Source organism: Cibotium barometz, chromosome 8 (assembly GCF_041138505.1).
Source record: "Cibotium barometz isolate CiBa-2024 chromosome 8, ASM4113850v1, whole genome shotgun sequence".
In the NCBI taxonomy this organism is placed as follows: domain Eukaryota; kingdom Viridiplantae; phylum Streptophyta; class Polypodiopsida; order Cyatheales; family Cibotiaceae; genus Cibotium; species Cibotium barometz.
The window spans coordinates 2,868,007-2,895,276 of record NC_141053.1 but is presented as its reverse complement, the minus strand read 5'-3'; the positions used below and the strand labels follow the sequence as shown (position 1 = coordinate 2,895,276).

Genomic DNA, 27,270 nt, shown 5'->3' with positions numbered 1-27,270 from the left:
CGCTCACCTGCAGTCCGGCGGACACTGAGCACCGATCTTGCTCGAGCATCGCAGAGGAGACTTACCATGCTGATTCGGGCTTCACAGATATCCTCTATCCGCAGTCGACACTAGACATCGCTTGGAGGCTTTTGATTACTCCTTCACACGGCTTTTTGGAGCGGAGGGCCCCCATGAGCCAGCACCCATCAGAGTTCATGTAGTGATACCTCCGGCCCGAGGGGAGGAGGCGCTTGATTCAGCGGTGGCCTTCTCATTCCCTCTCTGTGGCCCTAGCGACCGGGAGTGGACTCTAGATCTCGCTCTTAGCATTTTGAAGACTCAGGCAGTTGAGTTTTCTCACCATGTGAGCGATCTGGAGGTGACAGACGTGATAGGCCGACTATGGGAGTTGGCTCATTTTTTCTTTGATACCGAGAGTGTGGCTGCCTCCGGGATTCGACATTTGGTGGTTCGCATAGTGGCAGACTTAGCGTGCGACCCTGGATATGTATGCATACATGAGGTTGCTCTGTCTGAGCGGGAGGCAGTCGCCATGGGACACAGCCACTAGCGCCCGATCCGAGATTCTTGTAGCACACCGGGTGGGCAGACTCGTAGCCACTCGGATGCGGACTATTCTCCATCCAAGCCGCTTGCGAAGGCCCGCCGTACGGCTGAGACAGCCTCCACCTCAGCAGGTCATCCATGAGGATCATCTCATGGAATGTACAGGGCCTTGGCGGCGCACACTATATACGTTATCGTGGTTGCTTGAGGCAGGAGCTTCAGAGATGCGTGGTTGGGGGCAGTATTGATATTCTGATGATGCAAGAGCACCATTTGGGTGAGAGCAGGATCCGGAGATACGGTTCGGTGATGCCTGGTAGATGGGACACATTTTGGTCTGCAGAGTTTGGCCCCTTGGGTGGGCAGGGAGGAGTATGTATGGTCATTGCGGATGTATGGCGGCAGGCCATTGTGGATCGCGGGATCATGGTGCCTGGTAGAGCACAGTATGTCATTCTGAGGATGCATGATGAGCTCTTTGGCGTGCTCAATGTCTATGTGCCCAACCATGCTAGTGCCAGAGCAAAGTTCTGGACCCAGGTTACGGATGCATTGCCAGAGGCCGCACATTGGTGTGTCGGGGGAGACTTCAACATGCTTGAGGACCCAGCCGATAGGGTGGGAGGCAGTCATTTTACAGTGCACGGCATGGAGCTTGCAGCTTGGGAGCGATTTTGCATGACACTGAGGATCACTGATGCATGGCAGCATGAGGCTTTCTCCCTCTCTCAGGACAGTCTTAGTTTCTCTCGGTCGGATCGCCGGCAGGGAGGGACTAATCTATCACGGATTGATCGCTTCTATGTGGGCGACAGCTTAGGGGAGCGTGGGGGCTCCGTTGGCATTCTCGCTGGCATCTCTTTTTCAGACCATGCGCCAGTTATTTTGACACTTAAGGAGAGGACACGGGAGACCAGCTTGTAGTTGAGGATCCTAGAGAGGGTACTTACAGATCCTAGTCTCTCTGAGGACATTGAGAGGATATGGCATGATAGCCAGAGCTTTGACCAGGATGCAGTAGGCCAGTGTGCCCAGGGACTCATCGAGCTCAGCACTTTTTTGCACGCTGCAGCATTGACACGGCTGGGAGAGACTCGCGAGCGGGAGCGTCGGTTGAGACGTAGCCTTGCTTCGCTCCAGCGCCTTCAGGAGCAGCAGCCTACATGTGAGTGGGTGGCGTCCTAGCTGAGACAGGCACGCCAGGAGGTTAGAGAGGCAGAGGAGCAGAGACATGAGTTCTACTATCGTTGCCAGGCCTCACAGTGGACGCAGCTTGGTGATAGAGTGACTGGGGAGTTTTTTGAGATTACTAGACCCCACCATGCTCGAGCAGGAGTTCGCCAGCTTAGGAGGCAGGACGGATCGGTAGCCACTGAGCCCGGGGAGATCAGAGCCATTGCCGCTGAGTTCTATAGAGACCTGCTTTCAGCGGAGCCAGCCACTGAGGCTCGGGATGCTTGCAGACAGACTGTGTGGGCCCATGTGCAGAGGAGGGTCACAGATCGTATGCGCACAGTTCTGGGTGAGCCTCTTTCAGAGGTTGAGCTTGCTGAGGCCTTGAGGGTCCTTCCGCGCCATAGTTGCCGTGGGGAGGACGGATTGACGCCTGCCTTTTTTATGCGCTATTGGGACCTTTTGGGGCCAGGCCTCCGCAAGGGCTTTCAGTATGTTTTGGACACTGGGGTGATGCCATAGAGCTTTTCAGAGGGCTTGATCTTTCTTATCGCCAAGGGGGAGGGAGTATCAGATGATATTCGGCATTGGAGACCTATTACGATCCTCAATACTGTCTACAAGGTCTTAGCAAAGGCCTTGAGTTTGAGGATCCAGCCCTTCCTGGGGGAGTTGATTCATGCTACCCAGACAGGATTCGTCAAGGAGCGCAATATCCTTGACAACATTTTCACCTTCTGGGAGGTGACGGCCCAAGCTAGATTTCTCGGTGAGGACCTGGTCGTGATGCTTCTCGATTTTGAGAAGGCATACGATAGAGTCGATTGGGGTTTCTTAGAGGGCACTATGCTTTGCCTGGGCTTTGAGCCAGTTTGGATTCGAGGAGTGGTGGCTCTATATTCCATAGCTCGCAGCCAGGTGCTGATGGCAGGAGGACGGGGGCCGAGTTTTGAGTTGACCAGATCAGTCCGTCAGGGGTGTCCTCTCGCCCCGTTTCTTTTTCTCTTCTTTGCTGAGTCTATGAGCATGTATCTGGCGGTAGAGGAGGTTGGTTTGAGAGGACTCCAGCTCCCAGTCCGGGGGGAGGACCTGCTCGATGCTGAGTTTGCTGATGACACGGGTTTGTTTTTGCATGGCCAGGAGGCCAATCTTCAGCGGGCAGAGCAGTCGCTTCAGGTTTTTAGTGCGGCTTCGAGAGCATTGATCAATTGGCGCAAGATAGTGGTCTTTTGGATCAGTAGCGCTCCCACTCCGGCATGGAGCCCAGACCCGGGTTTTAGATGGATTTCTCCTTGCACAGCAGTGCGGTATTTGGGATGCCAGATTGGACTAGATTTGTCACCTGAGCAGCAGATTACCCTGCTTCTTCTGAGCATTCGGAAGAAGCTTTTGTATTGGAGTACAACTCGGCTATCCTTGGCTGGGAGGGTGGTGGTGGCAAATCAGGTGCTTTTAGCGACCATGTGGTACATCACGTCTTGCTGGATCTTCTCGAGCTCTTGCATCAGCCAGGTACAGAGGCTGATCAAGAACTTTCTTTGGTCTGGGCGGGATGGTCAGCGAGCCCGGGCTAAGGTTCCTTGGGCAATTATTACACTTCCGCTGGCCCAGGGGGGCTTGGGCATTATAGATCCAGTTGATCAGAGTAAGCCTTATTGGGGAAGCTTATTGTTCAGGGGCTGCTTCCAGGAGCTGAGCCTTGGAAAGAGCTTCTTTTTCAGCGGCTGCAGGCTAGGGCTCCCCCAGCAGGAGGCACTTGGGCACCAGAGATACGATGGATCTTCATAGAGATGAGGAGGACATGCCTCAGTTGTAGAGGATGGGAGGACAGATTTGCCTTGAGCATCCTGCGAGCTTGGGAGTTGCTGAGACCGGGACTCTCTTAGAGACCTTCTTGTGATGAGGAGCAGGCCAGACAGCCGCTCATCTGGAGCTCCAGCGGTACGCACAGAGCAGGGTCATATGCTGGGTTCTCGGCCTCGTCTAGCCTGGGGACCATTGGCGGCAGGCCCAGCACGTAGTTTTGGAGACTGGCAGGCCTTCTGCAGTCTCCCAGTGGAGATCCAGGTGAAGAGGCTGAGTCACTTCAGAGGGGGACTGATTATGAGGGATGACATTCAGGAGGCACTCACAGAGGAGTGGTTCATGCCTCTCGAGCTAGTGGCCCCACGGTGGATGGGAGCCTTTACACAGTTGGAGATCCTGATTGCTGTCAGAGCTTGCACTGAGGATGGTAGATGCCTCTACTATGAGATCCAGGATGAGGGCAGACTTCAGAGAGTGGAGGCGGAGTCGCCTTTGGTTGCAAAGTGCATCTTTCAGAGGATACGAGTAGTGGCCGCCGCTTCCCGGAAGTGGCATATTGATCCAGACCCTGCAGATGTGGACTCTGATTGGCGCATATGGGCATATGCAGTGTGCCCCTTGGCCTGGTTCCAATGGGACCTTGGCGAGTACGAGTGGCATGATCCTTATGCATCCCCCGAGGCCACAGAGATCACCTTTTTTCAGTACACTGTTCGGTTGGGGAGACATATTTTGACGTCGAGGAGGATGGTCTCTCCAGCTGCATCGAAGCATTGGCGGCTACAGGGACTCTCACAGGAGTTCCTGGAGGATTTTTGGACCAGGCTCTGGGCTAGTCGACAGGCACGCAGGATCTCGACTTTCCAGTAGCTGGTCGCCCACAGGGGCTCTGCAGTTGGCACCTGGCTTGTCTACAGTGGTCTTCCGGCGGCCTGCGTCCGATGCGGCCACCCTTTGGAGACACAGAGACATTGCCTATGGGACTGTCCTCAGGCGCAACAGATTTGGCTGCGGATGCTGCGCATTCTGGCCCCCCTCTCTCCAGAGGGCATGTATACGTGGGGTGCCGCTGCTTGGTCGACTTCGTCAGGGCCTGCTATGGGCTATGAGATGGAGCAGGACAGCCAGGCCATGAGATTCATTAGGGGCCAGCCTCGCCTTGTTCCTTCACCGGATTTCTCGTCCGCCGGCTGGACACAGGAGAGGGATCTACGATGGGAGCTCCTCAGCAGCCTCACCATCTGGTTCACCTGGAGAGCCCGGTGTTTCAGGGCCTTTGAGGGGAGACTGGAGCCACCAGCAGAGACTGTTCGGGGGATTTGGCAAGAGTTGATCCACACCCTGCGAGGACAGTATGACCGCATCCGGGGCGACTCGGGGGATGAGGCGATCTTGCGGCACTAGGCCTTTCACACCACTTGGCGCAGCGGCCCCTTCTATACCCTACACGCGGGTTCCCCCCGCTGGCACTACAGGCCACCTGTTTGGCTTTTCCCCCCTCCTATTGTATGATATAGCCCCTCAGTTCTTTGTACTGATATTTGTACTTTTCTGCACCTAGGGAGAGTCTCCCTAGCTGCCTTGCTTGGATCTCTGCTGTTTTTTCTTATGAGCAGGAGAGGGTCTTTTGTAGTCCTACGGGCGTTTTTTATATAACTAATGAAAGGATCTTTTCTCGGGGGGGGGGGGGGGGGGGGGGGGGGGGGGGGGGGGAAGTTCTCCACATTCAAAGCACAATCTCCTTGGTTAAGAGGCTTGAGAGTACACGGCCAGCTTCCAAGAGCAGGAGTGGTACTTGTGGCTGTGGATGAGTGGGATTTTGGGTAACATTCATCTCGATAGGTGAGTTTTTTCCTTGAGTACCAACAAATTACCTTGGGTTTGTCATGGCTGATGAAGTACACAACGATCGTGGGATGGACGAGAATGTTCAATTTGACGACGGCCATCGGGATGACAATGTGATGGTTGATGACCTGGTCACTAAGGTGGACTGAGAGGCAAGGATGGTTGACCTTACTAGAGTGGCAGATTGCGAACTTGACTAACACCATGGTTGTTATGCAAGCAACTTTGGTGGGTTTGGTGACAATAGGGGCGCTGGATAGCTTTAATTGCACCCCCTTTTACTCTAGAGCCCTATACGGGGGAGCAGAAATAGAAGACTCAGGAGGTAGTTGATTCCTGGCTTCATAGATGGGGTACACACTTTGAGCTCCATCCTTTCCCCGAGGATAAAAAGATACAGCTGGTATAGTTTTAACTGATGTATGAACTTTTGATGGAGGGAACCCAAAAGTCTTATTAGACATCAGCTTAACAATTTCCTGACAGGAAAAGCCCTTACTGTAAATCCCCGCAGGCTGTATAACCTGCGATTAAGCCATGATACCAACAAAGGAGACAAATAAGAAAATAGGCCCCCAAACAACTCCATAAGGGTAACTCAAAGCGTGCGTCAGATCAATATATCCATGACCGCGAAGGATTGTGGCTAGGGGCTCACCACCCAGCCATAGGCTCCATTCAGCAGTCACCCACTGAACCTGAGGTCGGAACTGCCATGAGTTAGCCAAGCCCCGACAGCCACTCCGGCTTAGAAGTCTTGTATGCCGGCGGTCACTTATATAACAAGGGACCTAGCAACCTGCTAATACTGGAGCTGCTATTATGGCGCTCTTACTTTATTAGAAAGTTGCCAACTTGCCATACCTAGCCCATAGGTTACTATTTTGACTCAAGGTCAATTCACACCTCATCCATGCTAGCATTTGACCGAGCGTGGCCATTCAGGCCCACACACTACTAACCTCTAACCTAGGGCTTAGCCGTATGCCCTAACCCGAGTTAATTAACCCTAGCTAGTTCGGGACGTAACATTATCCCTCCCTTATTTTAGATTCGCGTCCTCGTGAATCCATAACAGAAGAGAACTGTGGTAAGCAAACCTCGGTTTCCATGATCCTCCGTAGCCACCAGACAAGCGATACTGCTACTAGGGTATGGAAATCCAAATAAGGCAACATGCTTGCTGATGGTGAAAAGTAAAGAGCTCAACCAAGATAACCTTAGCTTAGGCCATTGTATTATTCAGCTATCAAGGTAAATAATGTAGACCAGTGGTTGTTAGTAGTCACAAGCTGACCCTAGTTACAAGGTTAATGGTGTCTCATTTACATCCAACACCGCATACTTTGTTAAAGTACGTACGAGCACAACCAAGAGTACTTGTAACAAGGGCTGACTCCCTTGCCTCAAGTATGTACAACTCACATAGGAACAAACACCAATGCACAAAAGCAGTCTTGTGGCACAACTGAACACGTAGGAAAACATACTATGTTGCCCCGCAACATGTGCTTAAAAGCACCATAATCCAATCAAGATCCTGTTGGTCTTAATTTAAATTGTGACCTTGCTAGAAGTGGATCAAGCTTAGTCAATAGACCTAGATGCTTCTTCACATCTTTCGACCAGAAGCTCCTCTGGTCTACCAAAATTGGCCCTAGTTACCAAGAGCCCTAAGTTCTGATGTAGTTGTCACCATTTGGTCCATCTCCATGTCAGGAGCCACTCTTTTGGGATTCTTACTTCATAGAGCGGCCATATTTGTGCCATGTTCACTTGGGGCCAGGCCGGTGTCCCATGTGAAAGGGCCAATCTTTTGGTGTCACATGGATGGGAGCCAAATTCGTGCCACCCGTGTGTGACCAATACTACGTCACATGGACGGGAACCAGTTTTGTGCCACCCGTGTGTGACCTGCTTCGTGTTGTATGGATGGGAGCCGGTTGGTGCCACCTGTGTATGGCCAAGATGGCGTCTTACCTATGGGATTGTCACTCCATAGGAAGACCAAGACATATATTCATATTTCTGTAGCACCAGTTTTGTGCCTGATAGGAACCTTTTGTACAAGTTTCATGGAATGGGGATTTCATCCATTACATGTGCACATGCATTTATGATTGCATGCATAAACTTGTTTTCGCATGATTTGTTTGCATGTGTTTGCCTGTTTTGCCGTGCTATTACCCTGGACGGGGACGCCCCCAGTGTACCGTGGGAGTGCTGCTTATTGACACATTGGTGTGGCGTGTGAACAGGTGGTAAGTATTATCATTTTGTCCCTTTTAAAATGTAAAATCCATAAGCTATGGTTAACTTTAATGTTTATAAGTAAATGTGTTCACATATTTAAAATTTGGGTTGGACATTTATTTTCTAGTGTGGGTGCCCATAAACTAACCTTTGATTAAAGTTTGATAATACTTAAAGCAACTATTGCATGGGGAGAATTCTCTCCACACGTGGATGGTGGAAGGGGTTGGTTGAAGGAAAGAGCCTCCTGCATATGTTGTACCTGCACCCGTGTGTTGTACCTGCCCTGTACACGCCTGCATATGTTGTACGATTGCTGTACCTGCTGTTGTACTTGCACCTGTGTGCTGTACTTGCCTTGTACACGCCTGCATATGCTGTACTTGCTACTGTACCTGCACTCGTGTGCTGTACCTGTCCTGAACACGCCTGCATATGCTGTACGATTGCTGTACCTATTGTTGTACCTGCACTCGTGTGTTGTACCTGCCTTGTACACGCCTACATCTGCTGTACGATTGCTGTACCTGCATGCAGACTGCACCTATACCTGTTGTACCAGATTGTACCTTGCTGTACCTGAATTGTATCAGAACCTGTACTTGTTGTACTAGACATGTACTTGCTGTACCAAGACATGTACTGCTGTACCAACACCTGTACTTACTGTGCCAGGTGGACCTGATTGCATGGTGAAAGGAATGCATCTTCATTGACTCCTGCCACAAGCTATTCCAGGTGCCTTGTATCCCTTTGCCTGTGCTAGTACGGGCGTGCCTGTTGGTGCACGGTCCCGGAAGATTAGTGAAAGGCAGGTTTGCACCTAGTGAAGGTGGGAGTGTGCCTATGACTTGGGACTTCATCGACTGTCCAGACTTTATCGACAAGTACCCAATTGTTTGAGTTATATTCACTCCATGTGAGGAGAAATCTGGCCTGTTGGACCGTGACACTTGTACATATGAATACTCCAAAAAATACAAATGTATTGAGGGGGGGGTTGGCCCTTTCCAGCCCCAATGTTGGTGTCAAGTGTTATTGGTCATTTTGAGTTTTAATGTTGCTAATAATGTCCATTGTTGATATTCGTTAAGTGATCTAAAAATGTGTATTTTGTCTTCCGATTTATAGGCCTCTTGTAGGGAGCGGTTACATTGGTATCAGAGCCCGGCTGTCTCTCTTTCTCAAGAGGAGACACGGTGTTTTGAGATTGGAAGCAGACACGGACACTTGACTCAATGGACAACCAAGGCAATCCTTTGGAGGTGCCAGATTCAAGAGGTCAATCAAGTGCTTCATGTGATTCTGATACATTGTTTGGAAGGCACAACCTCTTGAGAGAGGTTATGACAGTGCATTCATGGGACAACCATCCCGTGGAAAAGAGCCTATGCATGAGGATGAGCCCAATGCCTTGAGGGTTGAATTGGAGCACATGAAGAAGCTTTTGCAGGCAAAGGAGTAAAAGCTGAGATTTCTGCATGAAGATCCCCATGTACAAAGTGTCATTGAAGTAAGGAAATCTGATGCTATGGTGGATATGACCTTTGAGTCCATGGCTCGTGAAGTGGGCAAGAAGCCAAGGCAGTTGGCACTCCCCTATCTCATCTGTAAGGGTGATCTCAAGGAAGGAGAGGATGGAGAGCTAGTATTCAAGAATCCACCCTGTTTGAAGCAGGGCGACCCAACATCTCAACAGTTGAGGTCTTTTATACACAAGGAAAAGTATTAGTCACTTCTCGCCATGCATCTACTCCTCATGGGACAGGAGGCAACAAGCATGTGCATGTTGGAGCTAGTGGGCCACATGATGGCCTTGTGGATTCAAAGAAGGTATATCATGGAGAGAGTGGTCGGCATGCAAGCCGAAAGACTTTGCCCATTGAGTTGTCTCATGATGAGACATTGCATCATTTGGGGAGGTCACATGCATCGGGGCCATAGATTCATAATGCACATGCCACCGTGCCTCTTGAAATATCTTTGATTGCCCATGAAGCCCATGCAGAGAGGGTTGCCCTGTTGGATAAGGGGAAGAGAAAAAGAGAAGAACATGTACCACATCCCAAGAAGCTTAAGGAGTTCAAGGCAGGGGACAAGTCCGTGAAATTTGATGCTTTTTATGGAGAGTATGATGCCTCTAAGGTGCTAGCTTTTGTAGCATAGTTTGACATTGCTTTTAGTGATGAGGACTTCACTGAGAAGTCCAAAATTCGTCATGCAAGCATGTTCTTGAAGGGGACAGCTGCCCATTGGTGGATCACTAAAAGATCCCATTTGCACTTGGAAAGAGTTCAAGGACAGATTTTATGCCCAATTTTTACCTCCTAATGTGGAGCAAACTCTCACCTAAAAGTGGGATAGACTTGAGCAAAAAGACAATGAAAGTGTGCAGCAATATGTCAATAAGTTTTGGAAAGTGTTGCTTGAGGTAACTCCCTTTATGCAACTCTCCGAGGATGAAAGGAAGAGGAAGTTTCGCTCCGGATTGCAACCAGCTTATCGTTCGGGCATTGAATTGCATCTGAAACACACTCTTTAGCAGCTCATAGCATCTGCTCTTGCTACGGAGCTATTGGTGCTTAAAATTAAGCAAGATCAGGGAGGTTCCAAGGGCAAAGAGAGGGCTGTCCCAAACCTTCAAAAAGGTGGACAGCCACCTTAAAAGAGCTTTCAGGAAGCCCAAAAGGGTGGTAAAGCTGAAAGAACCCCATCCAAAGACAACCAAAGAAGAACAAGTTTAGCTTGACCCCCGAGCAAAGGGAGCAATATGCCAAAGAGGGGAAATGTATTTCTTGTTGTAGTAAAGAGCACATGTTTAGGCAATGCCTTACCCACAAGCAAAAGCATGAAGACAAGCCACCAAAGGCAAATGTGCATGCCATACCCGATGTGCAAGGTACCACTGAGCATGATGGCAAAGAGAGAGTGGTATGCCAACTCAAGGATCAACCCGCCTTATTCATGTTTGATGATTGTGCAACAGATAATTTCATCTCTACACAGATGGCAGGCGCCTTGGGCATAGAGATTGGGGACATGGGATCCCAAATTGAAGTAGAGATAGCTTTTGTGGGCAAAGAGGTGTAGGTCATGCCTCTTATTGGAAAGTTGCGCATTCATATACAGGGTTATTTGGATCATGAGCATTTCTTGATTGCTCCACTCAATGGATGTGATGTATTACTTGGCAAGCCTTGGCATCATTGACTTGAGTCTCGCAAAGAATATAAAACCAACAGGATCACATTTATGCATAGAGGCTGCATGCATGTTATTGATGCGGGAAAGGAAGGGGATTCCATCCCAGTTGTTTCTCACATCCAAATTAATAAGGCAATGAAAAAGAGTCTTTCCGCATACTTGGTTTTTGTTCGTGAGACAAAATTGAACAAAGTAATGTGAATGTGGATGTATTGACTCAAGATCACATATATGCATAGAGGTTGCATGCATGTTATTGATACAGGCAAGGAAGGGGATTCCATTCCGGTTGTTTCTCACATCCAAATTAATAAGGCAATGAAAAAGAGTCTTTCCACGTACTTGGTTTTTGTTCGTGACAAAATTGAACAAAGTAATGTGAATGTGGATGTATTGACTCAAGATAGGCTTCATTATGGTTGAGTTTGCCTTGCATCTCCGAAGGTATGACAGAAACTTAGTGTACGAAGGGCTTTGTGTGAATATATGCTCTTATGTGTGTGTGTGGAGTGCATGTGTGAGAGCATATCTTGATACAGAGTTCTATACCCACTATTGGGCACTGATGACGTTAGTGGGGATGTTGTAGTATCTAGTCCATACTATGCATAATGGAGTTGATAGTTATATAGTCTTGTGGGTTGACTACCATAAGTATATAGCATGCACGTTCCTAAAAGGTGAATTTGGGCATGTTCCTAGTTTCATCTAGGTATATAATTCAGTTGTATTAGCGGACATGCAGATTTCACATTGTCAAGTTTTCGTCCGAGTTGCGGCCACTTAATATTGTGCTTATTCTTTCTATCTTTAGCGCATTTGCCCTATCAACTACTTATTTGCTGTACTAATTCTTTCTATTTGCTACTTCCCTTAGTGCTAGGCTTCATTATGGATGAGTCTGCCTTGCATCTCCGAAGGTTTGACAAAAACTCAGTACGAAGGGCTGTGTGTGAATATATGCTCTTATGTGTGTGTGTGTGTGTGTGTGTGTGTGTGTGTGTGTGGAGTGCGTGTGTGAGAGCATATCTTGATACAAAGTTCTATACCCACTATTGGGCACTGATGACGTTAGTGGGGATGTTGTAGTATCTAGTCTATACTATGCATAATGGAGTTGATAGTTACATAGTCTTGTGGGTTGACTACCATGAGTATATAGCATGCACGTTCCTAAAAGGTGAATTCAGGTATGTTCCTAGATTCATCTAGGTATATAATTCAGCCGTATTAGCGGACATGCAGATTTCACATTGTGGAGTTTTCGTTCGAGTTGCGGCCACTTGATATTGTGCTTATTCGTTCTATCTTTACTGGTGCATTTGTCCTATCAACTACTTATTTGCTGTACTAATTCTTTCTATTTGCTGCTTCCCTTAGTGCTAGGCTTCATTATGGATGAGTCTGCCCTACATCTCCGGAGGTTCGATAGAAACTCAGTACGAAGGGCTTTGTGTGAACATATGCTCTTGTGTGTGTGTGTGTGTGTGTGTGTGTGTGTGTGGAGTGCGTGTGTGAGAGCATATCTTGATACAGAGTTCTACACCCACTATTGGGCACTAATGATGTTAGTGGGGACGTTGTAGTATCTAGTCCATACTATGCATAATGGAGTTGATAGTTATATAGTCTTGTGGGTTGACTACCATGAGTATATAGCATGCACATTCCTAAAAGGTGAATTTGGGCTGTATTTTGCGCTTTTTTTTTGTTAATGATGAAAACAACAAGGTCATGAGCTGATCACACCTGAGATCACAGCCGTATTAGCGGACATGCAGATTTCACATTGTGGAGTTTTCGTTCGAGTTGCGGCCACTTGATATTGTGCTTATTCGTTCTATCTTTACTGGTGCATTTGTCCTATCAACTACTTATTTGCTGTACTAATTCTTTCTATTTGCTACTTCCCTTAGTGCTAGGCTTCATTATGGATGAGTCTGCCCTACATCTCCGGAGGTTCGATAGAAACTCAGTACGAAGGGCTTTGTGTGAACATATGCTCTTGTGTGTGTGTGTGTGTGTGTGTGTGTGTGTGTGTGTGGAGTGCGTGTGTGAGAGCATATCTTGATACAGAGTTCTACACCCACTATTGGGCACTAATGATGTTAGTGGGGACGTTGTAGTATCTAGTCCATACTATGCATAATGGAGTTGATAGTTATATAGTCTTGTGGGTTGACTACCATGAGTATATAGCATGCACATTCCTAAAAGGTGAATTTGGGCTGTATTTTGCGCTTTTTTTTTGTTAATGATGAAAACAACAAGGTCATGAGCTGATCACACCTGAGATGCATTGTCCAGGAAGCCTTATATAGCTGCAGTTTCAGTGGTCTCTCATGGGGACTTATCTGCCATGCGGAATCTTTATCATTTGGATGCTGATTTTTCCCATATATGGACTGATTTGATGGCTGGTCATTCGCATGCCTCTTATGTGATCAAAGAGGGCTATCTTATGAAGGATAACTGCTTATGTGTGGTGAGGGATATGCGTCCAAAGGTTATGGAGGAATGTCACGCTTCACCTTATGCTGGTCATAGAGGTATTTCACCTACGACACGCATGATCGAAAGATTTTTCTTTTGGCCAAGCATGCGTAAAGACATTGAGGCATATGTACGTGCATGCATTACTTGCCAAAAGGTGAAATTTGATAGGCAAAAGTCTCCAGGTTTGCTTCAGCCATTGCCTATTCCCTTGCAGCCATGGGAAAGCATTACTATGGACTTCATTATGGATTTGCCTAGATCCCAGCATGGGAATGATGCTATTTGGACCATTGTGGACAGGTTTAGCAAGCAAGCTCACTTCTTGCCTGTCAAGAAAACCATTAAAGTTGATCATATGGTGAAGCTTTTTCTTACTCACATCTTCAAGCATCATGGTATGCCTAAGTCCATTGTTGGGGATAGAGATCCCAGGACTATGAGCCTCTTTTGGAGGGCTTTATTTGATAACATGGGCACTTAGCTCGAGTTCTCATCGGCTTGTCACCCCCAAATAGATGGTCAAAGTGAGGCTGCAAATTTTGCTGTTTTGGATTTGTTGAAGTGTTATGTGGTAGATCAAAAGAGTGCTTGGGAGAAGTATCTTCCACTTGTAGTGTTTGCCTACAATAACACAGTACATGCCTCCACGGGAAAGGCCCCATTCGAGATAATTTATGGCAAAGTGGTCTTGCCACCCATCCTTCGTACAAAGGATGAGATTTTTGTAGCTGATGAGTATGTGCGTGACTTGGATGTAGCCTTTGCTTAGGTGCGGACATCCATTGCAAGGTCACAAGACAAGCATAAGAGGACTGCTGACAAGCATAGAAGGGACATGCAAGTCAAGGAAGGTGATTGGGTATTGCTGAAATTTGAGAAAGCTAGGCTTCGGAAGAGGCCAGGACGAGAGGGATCATATCCAAAGCTTTCTACTCGATATTATGGACCCTTCAAAGTGGTTGACAAGATCAATGAAGTGTCCTACAACCTTGCTTTACCCAGCCATTGGAAGATTCACAATGCTTTTCATGTGAGTCTTTTGCGGAAGTATGTGGGGCCAAATCCAGAGGAGCCTGTCACAGAAGATCCGCTAGAAGTTGATGAGCTAGAGGAAATCCTCCAACCAGAGCAGATTGTACAAGAAGAGAAAGTTACCACATGGAAGCTTTCCAGGAGATATCTTGTGAAATTCAAAAATTATTTGCCAATTGATGCAAAGTGGGTAGACGAGGATTATTTTGCTGACTACCCTCAGCTTTTGCAGGCATATCTTGAGGCTTTTCAGTTGAGGACAACTGTTTAGAAGCCCGGGGGATATCACCATTTAGTCCATCTCCATGTTTGGAGCCACTCTTTTGGGATTGTTACTCCATAGAGCGGCTAGATTTGTGCCATGTTCACTTGGGGCCAGGCCGGTGTCCCATGTGAAAGGGCCAGTCTTTTGGTGTCACATGGATGGGAGCCAGATTCGTCACCCATGTGTGACCAGTACTGCGTCATATGGACGGGAACCAATTTTGTGCCACCCGTGTGTGACCTGCTTCGTGCTGTATGGATAGGAGCCTGTTGGTGCCACCTACCTATGGGATTGTCACTCCATAATAGGAAGACCAGGACATATATTCATATTTTTGTCACGCCAGTTTTGTGTCCGACAGGAACTTTTTGTACAAGTTTCATGGAATGGGAATTTCGTCCATTACATGTGTACATGCATTTATGACTGCATGCATAAACTTGTTTTTGCATGATTTGTTTGCGTGTGTTTGCCTGTTTTGTCGTGCCAGTACACTGGACGGGGATGCCCCCAGTGTATCGTGGGAGTGCTGCTTGCTGACACATTGGTGTGGCGTGTGAACAGGTGGTAAGTATTGTCATTTTTTTCCTTTTAAAATGTAAAATCCATAAGCTATGGTTAACTTTAATGTTTATAAGTAAATGTGTACACACACATTTAAAATTTGGACTGGACATTTATTTTCTAGTGTGGGTGTCCATAAACTAACCTTTGATTAAAGTTTAATAATACTTAAAGCAACTATTGCATGGGGAGAATTCTCTTTATACGTGGATGGTAGAAGGGGTTGGTTGAAGGAAAGAGCCGCGTGTATATGTTGTACCTACACCCGTGTACTGTACGTGCCCTGTACACGCTTGCATATGCTGTACGATTACTGTACTTGCTGATGTACCTGCACCCGTGTGCTGTACTTGCCCTATATATGCCTGCATATGCTGTACTTGCCCTATATATGCCTGCATATGCTGTACGACTGCTGTACCTCTGTTGTACTTGCACCCATGTGCTGTATCTGTCCTGTATATGCTTGCATCTGCTGTACGATTGTTGTACCTGTCTATAGACTGCACATGTACCTGCTGTACCAGATTGTATCCTATTGTACCTGAACTGTACCAAGACTTGTACTTGCTGTACCAAGCTTGTACTTGCTGTACCAGGACTTGTACTTGATGTACCAAGATTTATACTTATTGTACCAGGTGGACCTGACTGCATGGTGAAGGGAATGCACCTTCATTGACTCCTGCTACAAGCTATTCCAGGTGCCTTGTATTTCTTATTTGTGTAAAACTAAAATTTGCTAAATTAAGTTCAAAGATTTCTTTAAGTTTTGTGTAGAGTAAGAACAAAGCATATATATGCTAACCATACTCAGGAAACTTTCCTAGTTTGGTTTGTTTTTCCTTGAGTGGTAGTGCTAACCGCGCCCCTTGAACTCTGAGAGCAAGTGAAGGTTAGAACACTAGGGACTCCAGGAGCAAAGCTTATCTGGGAGAACCAGACAATGTTCCCTCCGCGGTGTACCCCTTTGTCTGTGCTAGTATGGGTGTGCCTGTTGGTGCACGGTCCCGGAAGACCAGTGAAAGGAAGGTGTGCACCCAGTGAAGGTGGGAGTGTGCTTGTGACTTGGGACTTCTTCGACTGTCCAGACTTCATCGACAAGTACCCAATTGTTTGAGTTGTATTCACTACATGTGAGGAGAAATCTGGCCTATTGGCCCGTGATACTTGTAGATATAAATACTCCAAGAAATACAAATGTATTGAGGGAGGGGGGGGGTGGGGGGCGGCGCTTTCCGGCCCCAATGTTGGTGTCAAGTGTTATTGGTCATTTTCAGTTTTAATGTTGCCAAGAATGTCTATTGTTGATATTAGTTAAGTGATCTAAAAATGTGTATTTTGTCTTCTGATTTGTAGGTCTCCTCTAGGGAGCGGTTACAATAGTGGAGGCTTTCCCGAGAAAGATGTAAAAAGCTATCAATCTTTGACCCAAGTCCCTCGGGAAAAATTCCCAACATGCTTCCAATGCGGCCGAGACTCAACTGTGAGCTTTCTGTTCCTTTCTCGATCTCCTTGCCTCCATCAGAATCTGTCCTCACGCACATCTGCTTCAATGGAAGTGTAAGGTGGAGATCCCTCAACATGAACTAGAGAGCTCGCAATAGAAGAGAACTCCAAACTCCTCATGAAGTTGGAATCTAGCCCGAGATTTTCTCCATTCTACCTCTAAGTTTAAGGCTCATAGAAGAGGATTCTCAAGCAAAGTTACTTGCTCTTGATTGGTGCAGTGGCTCCTGCGGGATTGACATAGTAGCTCCTTGTTTTGCACCGGAGGCTTTTGTGGGTGAGAAAAAGGAGAGGACCCAAGAGTTGGTTGACTCTTTGCTCAACTGCTTTAATGTACACTTCGAGTTCCAGCCATTTCTGGAAGCCCATAAGATTCAGATGGTTAGGGGTCTCTTGAAGAAGAAAGCTTTGATATGGTGGAGAGAGTTCAAGAATAAGCCGAGTATGTGGATAGAGTTCGATACTATTTCGGAATGAGTTCCTCCAGGTGGAGAATGAATTTGATATTGTGGCCAAGTTTATGGACATGGACATGAGAAACCTGTCTTTCGACACGTACTTACAGAGATTCTGAGAGTTGCAGTCCCGAGTGGCACACATGGATGCCGCAACATTGTGTGGATTTTTTTTATTAGTGGATTGGCACAGGAACACAAGCTCTAGGTAAAAAAAAATCATAGCAGGACACTGGAGGATGCCATCTGGTATGCTAGGATTTATGAAGAGATGATGGCCGGCTAGACTCAGAAGAATGTCTCTTTATTTGCATCCGAGGGTCTTAGCCTCTGAGTTTTGCATCTTACAAGATGAGCCAACTGGGGAAGGACGAGAATTCCTGACTACTATATCTCAGGATTGGGACAGATGTCATGGTATATTTCCGTGTGGAAGCTCCATTAGGACAAGAGTTGTCGGATGTGTGGACATGTGAATTATTTCATTGTTATTCCAATGGTTTACTTGTAGGGCGGAGCATGACATGGGGTGAAGGTGTAGTGCACCAAGACTTAGTTGCGAAAGGATTGATCACCCTGACTCGGCTTTAAAAGTCTCAAGGAAATTTTATATGATGTATTTCTGGGATCTGCAACATGTAGAGTTTTTGGGTGTATCTATATTTTCTAACCTTGCTATGTCTTATAAGTCCTTATGGGGGTTAGTTACTTTATGATAGACAGAGTTACGCAAGACTTGACAAGGAAATCAGAAGGGTAATTTGGAGGGGGTTGCTAGGATTGGGAGGGTGAATCTTTTACCCAATTTTGTGTTGACTTTTATGATTCCTTGAGAGGGAGATAGAGAGAATTTGAGAGTTAGGGAGATAGAGAGAAAGAGAGAGAGAGTAGACAGAGAGAGAGAGAGAGAGTTACAAAGAGAGAGAGAGAGAGAGAGAGAGAGAGAGAGAGAGAGAGAGAGAGAGAGAGAGATTGTTTGGAGAGAGAATTAGAGATTTCGAGAGAGGGAGAGAGAAAGAGAAAGAGAAAGAGAGACTCTAGATAGATATATGTATATATAGAGAGAGAGAGAGCTAGAAAGAGAGTGTAAGAGAGAGTTAAGAGTTAGGGAGATAGAGAAATTTAGAGAGAGAGAGAGAGAGAGCGAGAGAGAGAGAGAGAGAGACTATGAGAGAGATATACATACATACATACATACATACATACATATATATATATATATATATATACATATATATATATATATATATATACATATATATATATATATATATACATATATATATATATATATACATACATACATACATACATACACATACGTACGTACGTACGTACATATATATATATATATATATATATATATATATATACATACATACATACATACATACATACATACATATATATATATATGTAGGTATATATATACATACATACATACATACATACATACATACATACATATATATATGTAGGTATATATATATATATGTATGTATGTATGTATATATATATATATATATATATGTAGGTATATATATATATATATATATATATATATATACATACATACATACATATATATATATATACCTACATATATATATATATATACATACATACATACATATATATATATATACCTACATATATATATATATGTATGTATGTATGTATGTATGTATGTATATATATATATATATATATATATATATATGTCTGTATGTATATACATACATACATACATACATATAAATATAAATATAAATATATATACATACATACATACATACATACATACATACATACATATATATATATAATTAAAGAGATTTAGAGAGAGAGAGATGACGAGCCGATGGGCATTTCGTTCAGTATTGGTAGTAGGTCCAGGCGGGGAGCTCCATTGATTTAGACTAGGACTCATGATTCATGGATCAATCCACTTGTTAGGGTGGAAGGTAGTCAGTACCATAATCGGAATGAGTTGTTGGTAGAGTTTGTGCCTGATTGTGCTGGGATTAGGAGAGGAATTCCTTGTAATTGTCGCGACGCTCCTACAATAGGTCATCTGGAGACTCGACAGATTTGTGTTTTTTTAATCACCCTCAGTCCGATAGGCAGACGGATTGTGGAATCAGGTTTTGGAGGTTATGCTTTGTGCATATGGCTCGAGGCGATCATTTTGTTGGGAGTGATACATCCCTATGGTCGAGTTTGCCTATGGTACTATTAGCATATAGTTATGGCAATAGCTAGAGTATGTTTGGTAGTAGTTGGGTTAAAACCTAGATTCCCTATTGACTTTGATAGCTTGAAGGAGACATGATTGTGTTACGTGATGGTTTTAGGAGTCTTTGAGAGGGAGATATGATATCCCATAGGTACGAGAATTTACCAGATCTTGAAAAGGATGGGTACTATGTTGCAGCTATCAAATACTTCTCTCGGTGATTTTAGGTTTCCAATTCCATGAGGAGTTGGAGGACTGAAGAATGGTTTATGCTCTTCAAGGACTTGAGAAGGTTCTGTTTTTTTGTCTTGTTTCCATGGTTGTATGTTAGTGGAATAACAACTTTATGAGCTGGTTCCTTGATATGTGGCTATGTTGTTTTGATAAATGGGTATAAACTTGATTAAGCCCCCTTTTGGGCTTCTTTCTTTTGGGCTTCTTTCTAGAGAAACATTGAGCCCATGCCGTGACCATTCTACCCCTAACCGACTGTGTGTCAAGTGGCCACTTCTTACTTTAGCCTTTCCACTTCTCAAGTGGACCTCTTAATTTATGCCTTGACCTAACCTCTTGGCACTTTCTCATTTAGTCTAGCCTAAAACCAAAGCCTTGCCACGTGCTCAGACATCGGGGAACCCTCTAGATCGCGTAGTTATGTAGCAGCCTCTAGGGTACTGTCACTACAGGTTATGCAACAAAAGAGGCTATTGAGGACACTATTGGTATGGCCCTATATTCTTTCCTCCATTTGGTCTGATGCAGCCCACACCTTCTTCTCTATTCAAATGGGATTCTGAGCAGGTACAAGTTAGTAGAGGTCCATCTGACTTAAGTATTTGGGGTAACAGCCCCTTGGTTACTCTCTCAGTATTGGGATTGTTTGGCACTATCAGTTCTCGGATTGGCTCCACCAGAAGTAGTTGTATCTTGAGGAGTCTTCCATGTTCCTTGGTTGACAGCCCACACCTTCATTTGGTCTGATACAGCCCACACCTTCTCCTCTATTCAAATGGGATTCTGGGCAGGTACAAGTTAGTAGAGGTTCATGTGACTAAGTATTTGGGGTAACAGCCTCTTCGTTTCTCTCTCAGTATTGGGATTGTTTGCTCTCTGATTGACTCCACCAGAATTTGTATCTCGAGTTGTCTTCCATGTTCCTTGGTTGACTTGTGATCTGAGTTTGAAATTTGTTTGTCTCTCATATCTAATAGAATACTTCTTTTTTGATCATTTTATTTTTTCAGGTAGCTTATGTGTTGGGGCAGCTTCAAGATAAAGAATCCACCAATGCTCTTATTGAGACTCTAAAGAACATCAATGAACATCCCATGGTTCGACATGAGGCAGCTGAAGCTCTTGGCTCCATTGCTGGTAAGCGGCTAACTTTTGAGTAGATTGTCATGGAGTCAAGATCACACTTTGGTTTTTGGTCAAGTTTGGGAAATAACCTGAACTTTCCATTGGTATACATTTTTTGCTATATTAGTGGACATGCAGATTTCTCATGAAGTCTTTGTCCAAGTTACAGCCAGCTAGTTTATATCAATTCTTTCTATCCAAAGTGGTACAATTCACCCAACCTGCTGTCACGTATGTGTGTGTGTGTTTGTGAGTTCTTTGTGAGACCATGTTGAAGCTTTCTGAAAGTCCACAAAACAGAAGACTTTCTCATATTTGGTTTGTGCCTCTTACAATGACTGGCCTTGGCATGTGAATTTAGTGGAGTATCTACACCTAAAATGAGCATGTTCTAGCTCTTCACAAATGGGCTTACCATGAACTCTAAGTGTATCAATGATGCGGTAATTTGTTCTTTCAAACTCTGGAGGCCTTGAAGAGGAGCAATTGTGGTCCTGGTGCAACTAAGTGAATAACACAAGTGCAGTCCTGGGTAGACAATCTGATGCCAGGGACTAAATCCTATGAAGATGATGACTACACAGGAGATTGCATCAACCTCAAGGGGTTAAGTTGCAAGCTCTTTACAAATGTGCTTGCCATGGACTCAAATGTATCAATGATGCAGTAATCTGTTCTTTCAAACTCCAGAGGCCTTGGGAGAGGAGCAATCTATCGGTCCCAGTGTTTGCCAGCTAAATGAATAACACAAGTGCTGTCCTGGGTAGGTGCCAAGGACTTTTCCTATAAAGATGATGACTGCACAGGAGATCACATCAAACTCAAGGGGTGAAGTTGCAAACATTTGCAAAGGTGATTTCATGTGGAAGTGAAGGGTTGCTGGTAATGAACTTAGAGAACGTCATAATCAATATAATTTTTAAGTCCAAATGCTATGAAAAGGTAAAGTTTCCCCATACATAGGTTTTGGAAGGATGTCACAACCTACAGCATTAATGATAAGAATTTATATCCTTTTTCTTACTTGTTTGTATGCCTTGTAATTATCCATTTGAGTATTTCCTTCTAAATAGGTAGGACCAAGTCATTCTTCACACTATTTTTAACTATCCATAATAAATGAATATGAACTAGACCACTGACTGACAGGTTATCATGGGCCCACACTGTGGGTTAGAACATTGATAGTGCACAGTCACACCTATATGTATGGCTGGGCATCTCTAGAAAGTCAAGCCTTAGGGGTACGGCAAAAAGCTTTTAGCATCCAACAAGGTCGAAATGCTGATGCGAACTCCACAAAACAGCAATAGACTTTCTCACACTCAGTATGCGCCTCCTCAATCAACTGCCTTCAAATTGAAAATATTGTTTAAGTTAGAATAATTGGCTAAATTTAGTGTGTTTTTGGCTCTCATCCTATGCTTCCATGGGATAACGTTCATCATGTATCTAAGTAATAGTATGCTGTAGTGTACTGTGTGTGACTAGGATGGTGATATAACTGGCTCAAAAATAATCAAAAGCAAGTCTATGATGATCAAACTCTGATAGAACCCTCTCAAGTCAGTCAATTCAAATCAAAGACTGTCTAAAACAATAGAAGTCTCGAGACGCTTGCTGCACAATCTTTAGCTGCCTATGAAGGATTTCCAAGTCCTTGAGGCACTGGCCTAAAGGCTATGAAAAAGACAGGCTGGAAACAGGAGCAATGCATGGACAGCTAAGAGGGGGCAGATTATAGAATGAGGAAGAGTGTTTTGGGCATCAGCCCCAAATCAATACCAACTAGGTTCGGCCAGGGGCTGGTTATGTGAAAGTGGCCATATAGTAAAAAGGAGAATTTTCCCGCAGTTTGGAGTCCCCTTCAGCAGGCTGACATTAGAGCATTCATTCCATCCTTGGACCTGCTTGAACAAGAATACAGCTGCCAAAATCCATTTAAATCAACCCCCATAAGTGTTGTAGATTTGTAGGGCCTTCTTGATTTGTAGAGGTATTTGCAGTTGGGAGGAGAAGAAATCCTTCTATTGTTATGTCCCCAAAAAGACACTACTTAGCCAGCATTTTATGATGAGGTTAGACTAATGCAAACGGTTATTAATGCATGCGACTGCATAAAATGACCTTAAGTTAAGGACACTCACCTAGAGTCTATATAAGTACCATGCTCGTCAGTAGCTGTTCCCATGGGTGGAAGCCTGGTGAATCATTACCCAGATCAGGCTGTGGCCATGCTTGAGCCTTTCACCTGGAGGGTGGGCTCTAGTGGTATAAGATACCAGGGTTTGGGCTAAGAAGCTAAGCTTGGTGTTGGTCTAGACTCAATCGTGGGGCTCTTTTCCAGGGGACTATGGCTTGGGAGGTGAGCTTGCCCTAAGCCTAATAAACTAATCTCTGTACAGCATCCCAAAAAATGTCTGCAGAAGTCTGTCCATGCTGATTACGAAACTCTGGAGCAGCAGCAAAATGCTAGAAATCGATGCCCTAACCTAGAAACAACAAAACCCTAATTCTAGCGCTGCATAACAATATGGATACCCTAACCGTAGGTAGGAGATGGGGGAGGGGGGGATGGAATCCCCCATTCCCACCTCTTGAGTTGGACACCCAAACATATTTGGCTGCTCTGCAGCATTGTGAAGGTTTGAGTAATGTCACATTCTCAGGCTACCAGCAAGACAAACAGGCTCATGCAAGCTCTCATGCACATCATTCAATCTCCATAGCCTACATTGAAAAGGGTGGTGAGCTACTAGCACCATATCGTTATGTGGGTTTGCATATGTGACTGGTCTTGCAGGAGCTGCTTGGGTGATAAGGAGGTGTTTCATGTTGGTCGGTGGGCTTTGAGAGCTTTTGAAGTTGAAAGGAATGGCAATGATCAAACCATGGCATTAGCAAGAGGCCATGGAGAATCAGGCATATCGGAAATCAAGGTGGGGGATCAATCAGGTAACAACAATGCTACTCCCGTGTAGATGATGCAACTCCTGGGTGGCCAGGGGACTAGGGTCTTTGACACACTTATTGTACCATCAATGCTTAGTAACATCAAACACAGAGATAATTTGTACGTCCACAGTGCTGAAAATGACTTGTGCATGAAAGACACCACTGGGGCTGGAATGGGCCAACCCCCCTTCGGAATTCTTCTATTACCAAGGAGAATTTGAAACAAGCTTTGGGGGCCACCTCCCACATGGAGACAGGCTTCATTATTTCATATACAAACTTCATTATTTCAAATACAACAGGGATTGCCCAAACCCCAAGGAAAAAATAAGTATACCACCTGTAGCTGTTACTGATCTTCCCCTCTTGTTTGGCACACATACACTCAAGATACATAAATCAAGTGCTATATTGATGCCAGGGCCAGGAAGTACAGGGTCGACGTCAGCAGCAGGAACAAATCCGGTACACTAAGGGTACGGCCGGTAAAAAGGTGTAGTATGGCCAAGTGTTATTTCCCCATGGATCTCCTAAACGCAAAACACGAGTGATTAGTACAACTGCTGATACTGTATGACCAGAATAGAACTGTATGGGGCTGCACAGCAGGTGCTGATGGTACGGAAGGGTAGAAAACAGGCCCAACCAGCAACATGGAAGATGGCGTGGAGAATCATGCCCATGAAAACAGAGGTGGCGACCATGCAGTTGAACTTTCTTGCCTTTCTTGGGCGCCCAAACATTAATGTCGAGCCCAAATGTGTTTGAAGCCTTCAAAACACGGTGTGTGCCCACATAACAACTCGTCCGCCATTTTTAATTGAGTCTAAAGCTTTACACTATAAGGGGCCCCAGTGAGTGTGGACAGCCCTGTCAGAGCCTGTTTTCATGGATAAAACTAGCATCACAACTTGGGCGTGATTCTCATGTGAATGAACTTTTCCTTAACCATTCTCTTTGGCCAATGGCCTATTTCGGGCATAAAACTAGCATCACAACTTTGGGACTTGCTGGGCGTGATTCTTATGCGAAAGAACTTTTCCTAACCGTTGAGAGAGAGAGAGAGAGAGAGAGCATTTATCATGAAGGTTCTTGTACTGCATAATCCCCATTCCCATCATTTGGGCATCTTGGAGCCCATCCTGGTGACAAATGACAAGTAGGGCTCAAAGATGTGGGCCAACATCTCATTCTGTTGATTATGAGTAAACCATGTCTTATGGATGACCATAAAGTCTTCCAAAAGAAAGGTAATGACTTCATTGATAGAATGCACACCTTGGTCACTCACAATCTCAATAGGTAAACCGTAGCGTGTAAACACATGTTCGTATAAAAACTTTGCAGTGGTCCTAGCATCGTTTTTTGCTGTGGCTTTTGCTTCTACCCACTTTGTAAGATAATCTGTGGCTACAATGATATACTCAGCATGTGTATGGCGTGCTGGTGGTTTAATCGGTCCCACAAAATCAATTCCCCATTTTGCAAAAGCTCTAACCCCCATAATTGGTCTCAATGGCATGTCCTCATACTTGGTAGGAGGTTTGGCTCTTTGACATTGATCACATCGTTTGACATACTCTGTTGCATCATGAAAAAGCATAGGCCCATCTCAACGTAGTGTTTGCGTAGCGTTCATATCAGCTAAGGATTCGAGCATTCTGCTTGTGTCCACCTCATGTTGCACGACCCCAGGGATCATTAATACATCCCCTTGAAAGTTTAGCATTAATGCATCCCCTTGAGAGTTTAGCATCTCTGTTTGTCTTTGTGCCGTCCTTGCATTGAAATCTCCCACTAATTGTACTTCTCCCTTCCAATAGAATTTCTTCTATAATTGCATACCCCTGGGCATGGTACGGGGATCCTTGTTCCAATCTGGTCAAAGCTCTTTGTGTATGTAGACTTCTTTGGGGGGGGCGGGGGGAGTCACATATTTTGGCTGTGTGTGTGTATGAGTGTGTGTGTGTGTGTGAGAGAGAGAGAGAGAGAGAGAGAGAGAGCACCTATTTACTGCTCATCCTGTAGATAATGAAAGTCTTGCACTTCTGAGGCAACTTCAAGGTGATTTGGAACCTATTGTAGCTCAAAGTTGTGAGGTAGCTTTGAGCATGCTAGATTTTGAGCAAAATGGAAAGTCTTTTGAGGTATGTTCTTGTTTTTATATGGCATTAAACCCGTAACAACAGTGGATTTGTTTCAAAGACAGTTTAAGGAGAACTTGAGACCGCAGTTCAAATATGATCTGCTCTGGAAAATGTAGGCAGACTGCGTTAGAATTCTCATTGCAAATTTGGTGCTTTGGTATTGCAGTATTTGTATCTGGAAACCCCCAATGCATGTTGACTGTCGGCGCAGCAGATTCTGCATGCATAGATGATGCTGTGAGATTGAAAACTCATGTACACGTGAATTTTGGAAACGACTAGAACTTGAATACAAACTGCACTCTTGGAAATTGTCAAGAGGTAATCTAATTCTGTTGCCTGTAGATGCGAAGCAGGTGTTGATGAGCTCCACTGAGAGGGTTTTTGGAGAAATACAAATTTACATTAGGAGCTTTCTTGAGTTTCTTGTAGTTGAGAAGCACTACTGAGTATAGCTAGACATCGCCTTTTTATATTCTTCATAAGTAATTTGGTGTGTCTGGCAAACTCCATCATGTGGTTCAGTTTTTTGGCTACTCATCTCTCTTGTTTATGACCCTGTCCGGCAGGCATTTGAGTACATGGCTACTTCATGGACCATGAAATCCATTGTCTCCTAAATCATCTGATCTCCAGGAATCAAAATATACCCTATAAAGTTGAGCCTTGGCGGCCTTTCCCATGTTAAAGTTAGAAGATTCTTCACTTCAATGTGGTGATTTTTACCCTTACAAAAATAATTCTAACAAAGCTAACAATAACTACTCACAAAAAAAACCAAAAAAACAAGAGGAATGTTTCTTGAACATATTTTTATCTGTAGCTTCAAAACAACTAAAAAAAATGGTATGGCATATTAGAAATACACAAAAGAAACCAAACAAAATACTCTTCATAACCACATATGGAGAGAGAGAGAGATTTTGAAAAAGTGGTCTCATAATCTTGTATAGATGAAGGGAGAGCAGTACATTATTTGGGTAACATTGTAAAAGGTGACAATTGAGGGTGAAAGGTAAATACCGACATTGTAAAAGGTGACAATGGAAGGTGAAAGGTAAATGAGAGATTCTAGGAGTGGATCATGTAATGGACAGAATCAAGGGTAGCATGGGTTGATCTAGGAGAGTGATTTTGCAATGTGATTGGATTCTTATTTATGCTAATCATTGTTGCCTTTGGTACATCATTATCTTGATTTAATCGTGGATTGCTTTGAACCTCACTAGCTTGCATGTTTTTCAAGGTAGTAGGGCTCCATCTTAGCAAGTGATTAGAGCTAGCATCATGTTGGAGGTTTAAACCTCTTCTGACTAGGTTCTCACCAAATTGCTATATACATATACATATATACATGTACGTTTATATGTATATGTAAATATACAAAACTTATTTGTACAATGACCCGTTGTCCAAATA

The 27,270-nt window shown here is 44.8% G+C and overlaps 1 protein-coding gene across 7 annotated transcripts in view; it reads left to right on the top strand.

The window, feature by feature from the left end:
• Positions 1-27,033, top strand: part of LOC147635830 (ARM repeat superfamily protein) — a 59,372-nt gene extending 32,339 nt beyond the window's left edge. Inside the window, exons 7-10 of one of the 7 annotated variants that reach the window (XR_015266428.1) lie at positions 20,635-20,761; positions 25,733-25,851; positions 26,018-26,106; positions 26,208-27,033. Coding sequence is in view for 4 of the 7 variants with exons in the window: in XM_086801190.1 (XP_086657316.1) it covers positions 20,635-20,761; positions 25,733-25,851; positions 26,018-26,050 (279 nt within the window). In the remaining 3 variants the exon portion in view is untranslated. Of the gene's footprint in view, positions 1-20,634; positions 20,762-25,732; positions 25,852-26,017 lie in introns of all 7 variants that reach the window. The other 6 variants (XR_015266427.1, XR_015266426.1, XM_086801190.1 and 3 more) reach the window with 6 other exon arrangements.
• Positions 27,034-27,270: the final 237 nt, after the last annotated feature.